Source organism: Vicugna pacos, chromosome 4, assembly GCF_048564905.1.
Source record: "Vicugna pacos chromosome 4, VicPac4, whole genome shotgun sequence".
Taxonomy (NCBI): domain Eukaryota; kingdom Metazoa; phylum Chordata; class Mammalia; order Artiodactyla; family Camelidae; genus Vicugna; species Vicugna pacos.
The window spans coordinates 33,839,609-33,851,821 of NC_132990.1; the positions used below are offsets into that span (position 1 = coordinate 33,839,609).

The window sequence follows — 12,213 nt, forward strand, 5'->3', positions numbered from 1 at the left end:
CAGGCGTCAACTTGGGGATGAGACTCCCTGGCCCCCGCAGTCCACGTCTAGCAATATGATTCACAATGCAGCAGCAAGTAAGTTTTCAATTCCGAGTTAGGTGATGCAAGATGAATGTCATTTGGGGACAAGCCAGTCGGTGGAATGTTCCCGGGCTTCCCCACTGCCTGGCTGCTGATGTCGGGACCCTGTCAATAAGAGCTCAGTACTTGGGATGGCCGCTCACACGTAGGCGCCAGTAGCCCCAGAAACTATCAGAGAACCAGTGCCCATCTCAGAGAATTCCGGGCCAAGGCCTGTTCCAAACTGACGCCCACGCCCGCCGCGCGGTGTCAGCGAACAGCAGGTGTCACCCTTCTGCCTCCAAACCCCAATTGCCTCCAGGTGCCTCACGCGCTAGCAAAACTTGTGCGCTGCGCCCTCCTGCGCATCTACCGCACGCAGCCCCGTGTGCGGGGGGTCGCCATGAGCCAGCGGCTGCCGGGCACCCGGTGGAGTGAGGGGATGTGATGTGCAGGACGGCGAGCGCAGCTCCAGCCAGCGGGCGCCTCCCAGCTGGAAAGGCGAACTTGCGGCGGAGGTGAGGAAGGTGCTAGCGCTTCCAAGCCCCTCCCCTTCCCGCGGCAGGTTCTCGGCGCGCGGAGCGGCGTGGGGCGGAGGCGCTCGCACCATGGCCGCGGCCCCGGCTCTCTCCCGGGTCCCGACGCGCCGGCACTACCGTGTGCAACTGCGCTTCGTCACCGAGGAGCAGCTCTTCGCCGCAGGGCCCCTCTCGCTCCCCGACCCGAAGCCTCTGCGGCTGGAGGTGCACCCGGCAGGGGACGAGGCGGACGCGACGGTGACTGACGGTGAAGTACTAGCGCGACCCACGCACGCGAGTCCCGCTCCGAAGTGGCAGCTTCTGGCGCGCGCGCGCGGGGTTGGGGGATAGAGGAGTGGGGGCCGCGTGCGCTCAGGGAGCGGGGATGGGGCGCGGGGTGCGCTCCCGGTGGTTCTGGGTAGATGTGCAGCCCCGACAGCGAGCTGAGGGGGAGTGCGGGGCTACCTCGCCGGTGCCGAAAAGGCCTAGGTGGATCCAATTGTGCCCCTTTTTTTTGCGCGCAGAGAACTTTGGCGCTCCAGGCAGACAGGTGCTGAGAACTAGTGTTGGCTATTACTTGCAGATGTCAAAAGTGAGGCGCGTGGTTTGCTTACCGGAATTCTATTCAGGAGTAGAGCAGGACGGGAACGCACATCTCCTTCCTTCCCGGCCTGCGGGTTACTCGCTCCCTTTCCGAGGCAGTGGGCCACTTTCCAGTCTGAAGCTTTATGGAGGTCAAGTTCTAAAGTGCGGGAAGGACTGAGCCGGGTGTGCAGTAGTGGCGGCCAGTGTGGCGTCTACTTGGCATTACTTTTGGGTTCAAAAAGTGACCTTTAGCAAGGACGTGCAAGTGCAGCCCCTTGGGTTCCTCGAACGGAATCATGGGTATATTAAGGGAATGCTTCTAATCTTTGTAGGATCCCGGACCTTTTTGAGAACCGAGGTAAGCTATAGAACCTGGCCCCGAAAATGTGCACCAAACTTTGCATATAAATATGAGGGAGTCACATGGCTTCCCTGCAACTCCTGTTAAGTACCCTGGTCCATTGAATGTAGGAAACAGAGCCTGAGGCAGCTGAAAGTCTTCAGACTCCTGGGGTTTCGTCTGATCCAAAGTTAACAAGATTCTGAATAGAGTTTTAAGTGTTCTGCGCTGTCATTTGGTTCCAGTGAGAATTTCACATAACTGGCAAGTACTGTAGGATGTCGGTTCACTGCTTTATCTTGAAGGCCTTAGAACACATCCAGGCACATAGTAGGCACTCAGGAAATGCTTGTTGTGGAATGAAAGAAACCCTTCGGGATGTATCTTTTCCCTCTACTCTAGGCTGGCATGGGGAGATTTGGATCTTTAAAAAAGAAGTAGTAAATGTTATTTGACTAGTGTCTTAGGAAGCGTCAGGTTTGGCAAGAAATCAAAAGCCTTACTCAGCAACTCATTGATTCTCTTTTGGATGAGGGAGAGGAAAAAGAAGAAGCTTTCAGTGTTTCTATTAGGAATTTTGAAACTTAAGGTGCCAGAAAAATTTCAATTGCCTATTTTGCTAATTTTGTTTAATCTGTAATCATACACATAGGGAAACAAAGGAGCAGATTTGAAATGTACATGGTACTTGGGGTTTCCTGTGAATTTTTTTCCTGCAAATGGGCCTTAAGAAATATTAGAAGTTCAAGGTGACTGAAGTTGTAGACTCCCCAGAGCACACCCAGTGCCTGGCCTGTGAGGATATAAGTGTCTTACAGAGAGGAATACCTTTCCCTCAGTGCAGCAAGTCAGGTCGGGAGATGACCTCTCTGGTGTACATTAAACCAGACTGTTAGAAGTAGAATAATGAAAGCTAAGGCAGGCAATCGTTGTTACAAGATGTTGACTACGTTCCTTAAGATTCACTAACAAGAAAGAGAAGTCACTCATAACAGCTTGAGTCCTAAAATGCATTCTATATATGAATGCAGTTACTGAAACTTGCTACTGTTTTATGTAGAGTTTTTGGAGAACAATTCTGGAGTTTGTTTGTTTTTAAGTAGCTCATTTTACTGTATAACCAACTAGACCTCTGTGGATGGTGGCCAGGCAAAGCAAGCTTAAAAATAAATTCTAATGAACTATTTGAAGAGAGATTCTGGTGTACTCAAATATTGTACACGAAGTAGCAACATTTTGAATGGGTAGAATTTCTCCTGGGATAAAGATTGGTCCAAATTCTTAAATAGACTTTAAGAATGGGCCTAATCAATACAATTTTAGAAAATTATATAGTTTCTTAGCTCCTGTCTAGAATTAGTTGTTTAACAAGTAGACTCTGGAGTGATACTGCCTGGATTCAAATCCTGGCATTACCTTTTATAGCTGTGGTACTCTTAGCAACTCATTCACCCTATTTAAGCTTCAGTTTCCTCATTTATAAAATAAGGATGATAATACAAATGCTACAAGGATTAAATAAATGCATACCCCATGCTTGGCATAATGTCTGTCATATATTAAGAACTCAGTAAGTGCTCATTGTTATTAATAATATTATATTTATGTTCTGTCCCCAGAACAACAGTTTCCTCAGGCTGTTCTGAGGAATAGTTAGGCTGTATTTTTGTGAAGATGTTCCAAAGAAGGCTTATTAAATCTGGTAATAACTTGGAAAAATTGAATAGTCTTTCAGATTCTCAATCTCAGAAGCTTGTCATGTAAAGAATGGAACAGAACAAGACAAGTCAGTTTATTCTACTTTTAATCCTCCAAAATTGACAATGATTTTATGAAGGAAACACACCAGGGGATCCAGCCAGTAATGTGCTCTAGCTTGTGAACTCTAGGAAGACACTCACTCATTCCTTCTTTTCTTGCATGTTTTTCAAGTCCCTATTTTACCAGGAGCCAGCCTGAGAGCATGCTTAATTCGTACTCATATCTCCAGAGCCTTCCACAATACCTCGTGCACACAAAGCATCAATAAGTGTTTCTTAAGAGGATCAGTGATTTAATGCAAGCATTTTTGAATCTTGCTAAAATGAGAGTTAAAATACTGAGCACTGAGAGTGTAGACTGAGTTGTCTCCCAAATGACTAAGGCACTGGCTTCACTTACAGTCTAGTGGGATGTTTTAAAATATAATGTGTTAATGGACAATTGCAGGTAAGGTAAGGTCAATGGATCAGGAGACAGTTGCCGCTGGAAAGACAGTTTGTTACTCATTTCCCAAGGGGAGGGGCACAGCACACCGTCGTGGGGATGGGAGTACGTGGAGAAGCACTGGAGTCAGTCAGGAGGCAGAGGGAGACGGGGGAACTGTGGGCAAGAGCCTTCCCCATGATTTTGGTAGGAAGGAACAGGTGACCTTGATTGGCTGGTTGCAATAATTTCAGAAGGCCCTGGGACATAGACTCTTTCTATTGGTCTGGTATCTGGCCCTGGGGCGATTAGGGCAATAGATAGTGGCCCAGAGTGTGAGAGCCCAATGGAGGAGGTGGTTGGGATGTGGGCTCTAGATTGATTGGCTTATATTTGAAAAGCGTACTTCTAGGTAAATTGTTCACTATCTCTAGGAATTGACTTACCCTGGGAGGGGCAGTCTCTCTAGCATCAGCAAGGCCCCAAATGTCAAAGCACCAGAATACAAAATGAAAAGACATATTTAATACAAGGGAATTGGTGAGTATAGAGGGTTGGGGTGGGTGCTGCTGGGTGTGGAGGGTGGCTGTAGGTAGAAAGGGCCTGTGGGTCTGGATTGAGTTCAGGTGAGGGGAAAAAATACATATTGTTTTCATTCCTCACGTGTATGGAAGATCTGGAAAATGGAAGGGAAACATAGAAGGGAGAGGCTGCTTCTTTCTCCACCCCTTTCTCCAGGTTCTCTGTAAGCCCCGTGCTGGGGGACTGGAGGAGACGTTAAAGGCTGAGACTGTATTGTTCAAAGGCTAAAAGTAGAGTGGATGTCCAGGAAAAAAGAGCATTTCTTCTCTTTCTCAGTTTAGAGTTGTCTTTTCACTCATCTGGAAGAGTTCAGAAAATATGTAAATAAGCCACATAGATAATCAAGTGTAAAAATGCAGTGGGTTTTGTCTTTGAGGGATTGTAAAAGAATGCTACGGTTTTTGGTTCCCTAGTGGTAGAGGAGGGAAAAAAGAGAAGAAGTGACAGAGAAAAATATCCTTTGTATCACATGGGAGGACTCATCCTCCTCTTTCAGATTCTGTGATAAAAGAGTTAGTAAATTGAGGCCTAGAAACAGAATCTAGAAGTCAGTCACCTGTGTGTGATATAAGCATTCATTACTTTTCATACCAGAAAGATTCACTGAGCACATGTTCTGTGCTTATCACTGTGTGGGCAGTAGATGGGGTGCATAAAGTCTTGTCTTTATGGAGCGAATATTTTAATTGGGGGGAGACAGTAGCCAAAGACGCAGCAAGGTGATTTCAGACTGAGATACATATTTTGAGGAAAATGAACAGAATGAAAAAAAATAGACATTGAAGGGAAGTCTAATTTAAAGAGTGTGGTCAGGGAAGGCCTCTCTGAGGAATTAATATTTGATCTGAGGCAGAAAGGACAGAGGAGCTGACTAAGCAAAGAGCGGAGGAACAATATTTCAGACGGGGAAGACAGCAGGTAGAGGGCCCTGGAGCTAAAGGAGCCGTTGTATGTGTGATGGCCTGGGGAACTGATGCTTGCTATGGGAGAGGGGAAGTAATGTGAGTTAAAGTTACCGTGCCAGTTATGATTGGAGCATAACAAGCACCTCAGTGATTTAAAATAACTATTTCATAGTGTCCTGGACTCTGTGGGTTAAGAGCCAGGAAGAGCATGGCTGGGTGATTATTCTGCTCCTTGTGGCATGGACTGAGGTTATTCCTTGACACTCAGCTGGTGACCAGTCTGGGCTGGGGGATCCAAGAAGGCTTCATTCACCGGGGCTGGCGTCGGAGCTAGTGTGATTTGTGTGTTAATTTGTGTGGGCCGTGTGCCTGGACATTTGGGTAAACCTTCTGGGTGTTTCTGTGCGGGTGTTTTGGGGTGAGATTAACATTTGAATCAGTGACTTGGAGTAAAGAAGACTGCTGTCCAGAATGTGGGTGGGCCTCATCCAATCAGCTGAAGGCCTTAATAGAACAAAGACTGATCTTCTCTGAGCAAGAAAGAATTCTGCCAGATGATGGTCTTTGGACTTGAACTCTAGCACTGAGATTGTCAGTAGGGAGCCTCCATATGTGGTGTGTCTTCCTCCTGCATCGTTTCTTCACACCGGGGACCAGGGAGATTTCTGGTTCCGAGTGGGAGTTTTTCAGCAAACAGAGCAGAAGCTGAATTCCTTTTTGTGACCCACCTGTGGAAATCAGCCAGCATGACCAGTGTCATTGTCTACTGCTCAAAGCAGTTACAAGCCTGCCTAGATTCAAGAGAAGAGAATGTAGACCCCACCTTTTTATGGAAGGAGTATTAAAGAATTTGGAGATAATGTTTTAAAACTACCAGTTAGACCAGTTGGGTCATGTAGGATGTAATACACACACACACACACGTACACTCATACTCACTAATGAGGTTTTGGAGCAGCTATAATAAAAGCTTTCTTAATCACAATTACTGAAAAAAATGATAGAGAGCATGCGTTTTGATGTGTATCACAATGGTCTTTCTCTTTATAAATTCATAAACTGAGCTTACCCCAAAACCTTGAAGGCCTATCACTTTGGGTGAACATCCCAGAAGATAACCTTTTCTGCAGGCAGCAGATGAGGAAGCAAGCAGGGAGGGGGGTGAAGTTGTCAGAGTCCTGTTCTTCCAAAGGCATATATAAATCAGAGAACCCTGGGAGAGACAGGGTGGGGGTGGAGAGAGAGGCTAGAATTGTTACTGGGGCCCAGCATTTCTCAATGAGGTACAAATAGCTTTTGCACTGGGAACATTCTTCATTGTGAGAGACATTGCAGATTGGTTAGCACCCCTGGCTCCTTGGCAGCAAATACCAACAACCCCCACTCTTGTACCCCAAGTTCTGTGGCCATGAAGAACAGCCTTCTTGCATGCTAGTAGAACTCTCTTCACATGGACACACAAGGGAGGAAGAATGCAGAATTCCCTCCCCTGCCCACCCCACAGCAATCACAAATTCAGGAAATTCCCCCCAAAACAGTAGATTATTCTTTATATGCACAGTCAGATCCAGCCTTGCTACCATTTAATCCCAGTAACTGTTTCAGTATTGGTGCACTGAGGAGTTGTTTTAAAATGTGAAACACAGTCAGAATCCTGCCAAGTAACTCCTTTCTTTCATTGTTACTTTACCAAAAGCATTGCTTTCATGATTTCATTATAGCTTTCCCAGGAAGATATTTAATGCAACGAAATGAAGGCTTTCAGCTAGACCTGGTTTTGTGTTCCAGCATTATGGGATATATACCAGTGAAGGGAAAGCATTTCCTTCCTCTGTCAGGCAGTAACCGTGCCTCGAATGGATGACAAATGGAAAATCATTCAAGGCCCTTGTGTATCTGAGGTCTAAAGACACCAGAAGTGAAAATAGATGAAAAGACTTGTTTTCCTGGCCAAATAAAGAGCCTTTAAGATCTCTTTCTTCCCCTGTTTTCAATAGTCTTACTTAGTTATGGTCTGTGTTCAGTACCAGTGAATAAACTAGTTCAAAGACAGGCAATCCACTGATTAATACTTATAGTCAATGCCACTAGGGAGAGAAAAGAGGCGTAGGGATCTTGTAAATAAACGGTAGATAGCAAAGTTGCCCTAATTTTCAGAGTTATTATTCAAAACAAAGGTTATTGAAGCCAAAAAAGGAAATATCACTGACGACATATTTGTGCTTTGTGTTGAGACTCGGTATTTGAAACAGACTTACTTTAAAAGATGAGGCTTATAAAAATGTACCAGATTAGAACCATCCTGGTGATGAAACTCCCTCCCTACCCGCTTCCCCCTCCTTTGGACACAGATGACGTGCACTCTCAGCCCTGGCCCATTGCAGCCCAGGTATAGGGTGCATTCTGTCGTCAGGATCCTCCTCTTCCTCCCAGGATTTTCGTCCCTTATAAATCCCCAGTGCCTGGGAGTCTTTCCCATACTTCGTCTTGCCAGAGTTTCCCCCTGAAGATTTGTGGGTAAAAGCTGAAGGGGTTAGGTTTTCCCAGTGCATTAGTGTTTTAATGGGGACAAATCCCTTGCTCAGTGGAATGACTTTACATTCTAGAATGAGGACTTTTTTCCAGATCTGAAAGATCGCTGATTGTTGCAAATCACTTTCTCATGATGGCATTTACCTCCACTCAGCTAAGCTACTCCTTCATGGTAGGTGCTACACTATCTCTAGCTTCACAGTGACCTGGAGGGTAGAAAATATTGACCTTACTTTATTGGTCCATTTTGTTCCAAGTATATGGTTCTCCAAACCTGACTACATCCTCTTGTGTTCAGTTACCTGGTCGATCTATAGCTTGTGGTAAAGTTGGACTTCTAGCTGCAGACCCAAAGTTGGATTTGCCCATAGGTAAGGAAGCATTTGCTTGTTATTTCGAGGGAGCTGGGTTCTTCAGTGAGCGTAGAAACTCGAGCAAGGATAGAGGGGCTGGTAGTACTGTTCTCGGCATATTTTAGACAGAAATGAGGTTTCCTAACTCCTGGCCAGCCATCTGAATAAAATTGTGTGACCTTCTTTTGTTGATTGCTTCTCACCATCTTAACCTCTGTGTTATGATGAGGTCGGTGAGGTGGTTGGATCTATCCGATCAGAATCCCTCATTTACTGGCTTCATGAAACTTGGGTAGGTTTACTGGACCTGTCTGAAGCTTTGTTTTCTCTTCTGGAAGCTGAGATCATTTTTACCTCATAAAGTAATGGGGAAAATCAGCAGAATAATAAAAGAAATTCAAAATGACTTCTGTTAATTTTCGAAGTAGATGGAGTCAAAATTATCAAATAGAAATAATGCAAAGATATTTGACAAGTAGTTGTTAAAAAAAAATTGGCACTTCTGTGGAGCTTACATTCTAGTACAATTCAGAAAGCATCAGGATTCTTCATCTGTCTGGGACTTCCTGGAGGACTGTTTGAGGAAATAGATATTTTGAGATTCTAACAGATTCATTGTGTGTAGTTGTCCTTCACACTCAGAACCCCCATTCAGCCCTTTGTATATTGGAGTCCTTCTCATCCGTTAGTTCAAAGTTGGGAAGTTATGTTTCTCACCATGCTAAGGACCCAGTGTTCCTACTGCATCACTGTCATTGATCTCAGACCTCTTGCTTCCATAGCAGTTATCACAACTTGTAATGAGAAATTAAAAAAAAAAAAGTTTACCCTTGGTTAAAATTGAAGTTGGAATCACAGGCTGCAAATCACCAGAGTGTTTAATGAGAAACTAGAGAAGAAGAGAAGAGGTGGACCCAGATGCTTTTGAGAAGGTGAGGAGGTTGAAGCACATTTTCCAGTTAGGAACCATGAAGGCATAAAGGAGAAAGAACACCAGCCAGGTCAGGTGAAAGGACTAGCTGGATTATTGCTACACATTTTCTGAATTTAGTCGTCATGAAATTGAGTTCCTGGTCAGCCTGTTGGCTGAGAAGGGGATAAAGTTCTCATAATATTTTGTTTTTAACTGTAGAAAGTTTATTGGTATTTCCTGGAAAATATAAGTCAGCCTTGAGGCTCTTCTGACTACCACTGAAAAGCTTATTTAATGTGTGTTATGGGAAATTGTATTTACTTACTATATTTTAGAAAATTGTGTTTGTGAAGATACTTGTAGAAAATTAAGTTTATTCACCGAGTTGTATTGTACACAGCAGCACTGTGATGAATACGTTATGGACTTTACTTAATAATGCCGCCATGTCAGTGATGGAATTAATTTCATTCATTGGTTCATGCAGTTCGTATTTACTGCACACTTTACTATGAGCCAGGCCCTGTTAAAGGCACTGGGCATACAGCAGTGTATTAGTTACCTATTTCGAGTAACAGCTAACCACCAACTCACTGGCTTAAAACAGCACACATTGACTGTCTTACTATTTCTAGGGTCAGAAATCTGGGCATGGCTTAGCTGGGTCCCCTGCTGAGGGTCTCCCAGAGCTGTAATGAAGACTCTGCTTGTGCTGAGGTTTCATGTAAAGGTTTGGCGAGGGAGGGGTCCTCTTCTAATCCCACTCTTGTGGGTGTTGGCTAATTCAGTTCATCAACAGCTGTTCACGGAGGAACTTGCTTCCTTGCAGCCTGTTTGTAAGAGGCCTCCTCCAGTTCCTTGGTACACGGACTGCCCAGCATTGCAACTTGTGTCATCGTGGCCAGCAAGAGAGGGAGGAGCCTGATAGCAAGATGAAAGTCTCAGTCTCATGTAACCTAATCGTGGAGGTGACACCCGTGACTTTGTTGTAGTCTGTCGGTTAGTTACTAGGCCAGTCCACACCCGAGGGGAGAGGATTCCATAGTGGCATGAATACTGAGAGGCAGAGATCATTGAGGGCCATTTTAGAGTCTGCCTGCCCCAAGGAAGGAACAGAGCAAAGTCACTGCTTTTGCCGAGCATATATCCTAGTACTAGTATTCAGAAAGCGTCAGCATCTCTGTCTCTGCTGGACTTTCTGTGAGCCTGTTTGAAGAAAATATATATGTGCTTCTAACACAAATTGCTAAACACAAGGTGAAGAATCCTTTTTTAAATTAGTTACCCATACAGCCCTGCCATGAAACTCTCAGGGATTTTGCAGCTATATTGCAGAACTAAAGCACGTATCTCAAAGTATACGAAATCTCTCAACAGAGCTGCACTGATCGATGGAACAGAAAATCAGCTCCACTGTGCTTTTTGGCTTCTAGGTCCTTTGCTTTGCTTCGGATAGCTGGATGGCAGTGGCCTCTATTTATGATTAAGACAGATCCTTTGTGGTAACTTCTATTTAATTTTTAGTCAGCTTTACTTCATCATGAGTTCATTTCTTTGTCTGGAGGGCTTAGCCAGGGATGCAAGGAAGAGATATATTGAAGATAAAATTTGTCTTGTGTTTCAGTTCAGACACTGAAGCATTTTTATTAAGTCACTCACAGGGGAGACAGAACGAGCTGCTGTTTCAAATACTAGAAGTTAGAGTGAAGTTTTATAGAGTGAAACAAAGAAGTTGTACAAGATGGGAATGGAGAAGGAGGGAACAAAGGATGGAAGGAAGGATGGTAGAAAAGAAAGGAAGCTAAGAGCGCTCATTGTGGGTTTATTGCATCTTAGGGAATAAACAACTGGTACACTCCGGGGAGATGGCTCTTTTCTGTACTAGCTATGTTTTTGGCTTTAAATCATTCTCTAAAATACATTTCACCAACTTTGACGTTTACCCAGTCATGGGTTTAGAATTTATATTTTAAAAAACATGGAGATAAATTCTGGATAGGCTTGAGAGAATACCTACACCTTGGATCTTGGGTATCAGAAAATCAAAGATTAATGAAAATCCATGATTGGAACAGGGAAGAGGAAAGTGAATCTGAATTTTGTGCATTGCTGTCAGCCTAACCAAATCTGGCTAATGGCACCGCAGATCCCAATGTATTTGTAAATATTGCAGATTAATGTGAGGTACCCTACTATGCTTGGAAAAGGACTGAGGCACAGCTAAGGAACTGGCCTAAGAAATTCGGAGGAAGTAACATTGCTGACAGTGCAAACCCAGCCATCAGGGCTAGAATCTTGGTCCTCATAATGCTTCTCTGTGCTTGGAAAGCAAAAGGTCTGTGTGATTGCTTCATGAATTTCCTTTGAATAAAGTTTTTTTTCCCCTTACAAGGAGGCTCATTTCTGATTTCATATTTTTTCTCCATCAGAAAAGTAAGTTTTTAAATACTATTTCCACACACAGATGACAGATCAGTCCTTCAGGATATGAATTCTGTTTCCTTAGGTTTTTAGGAACATCACATCAGAAGAGCAGAGAACATGTCAGCTATAGGTAATGAATATTAATTTTCTAACCTCTAGAATAACAGTAGCATTAGCAGAGACCGTGGTTCAGAGAGGTGGAAGAAACCTGCTGGCGAACCTCACTGGTACAGGAACGAGCCGGGGCTGGAGCCCAGTCCCCCAGTGTCCAGTTCAGTCTGGTGTCCCACAATCTCCTTAGAGAGCATTTAGAATGAGTTCTCTTAGCTGGTTTATATGATTCGTACCTCTTCACTCCCAAGAATAGTTGTGATTTTCATTTACAAGAAGAATACTTTCTTTTCATAAAGCATCTGGTTCCTTGCCATTCCAGGGAGAATGATAATACTGCTCTTGAAGCCCTTAGGAATACTGCCTTCTCTGCGTTTTTCCATATTCTAATGGGGACCTTCATGTTCAGCGTCCTGAGGTCAGAGATTGTGTCTTAATCATTTCTGTATCTCTAGGAAGATGTACAGCAAGGCCTGGTTCTAGTGGGTATAGTTATGCAGCTTCTGGGACACAAAGTATAATTTTTCCGTGGAAAACATCAACGTAGAATCCATATCATCTTTACTCAGACATTGTTATAGTGAGCTAATTTTTCTGTAAGCTTTCTAGTAATTTAATCGAGCTTATTCTTGCTTTTATTAGTTAATTTTGTTCCACTTGGAGCATGTTCTTCTCAATCAGAACATGTGCCTGAAATTTAAAAT

At 44.1% G+C, this 12,213-nt stretch overlaps 1 protein-coding gene across 2 annotated transcripts in view; it reads left to right on the plus strand.

The window, feature by feature from the left end:
• LOC102528441 (histone-arginine methyltransferase CARM1-like) overlaps nucleotides 1-12,213 on the plus strand; it is a 274,834-nt gene that overhangs the window by 23,875 nt on the left and 238,746 nt on the right. The window contains exon 1 of one of the 2 annotated variants that reach the window (XM_015242609.3): nucleotides 637-848. The exons of the other annotated variant lie outside the window; for it this stretch is intronic. Coding sequence (XP_015098095.1) covers nucleotides 671-848 — 178 coding nt within the window. The 5' untranslated portion in view covers nucleotides 637-670. Of the gene's footprint in view, nucleotides 1-636; nucleotides 849-12,213 lie in introns of those variants that run through there. 2 annotated transcript variants of the gene reach the window in all.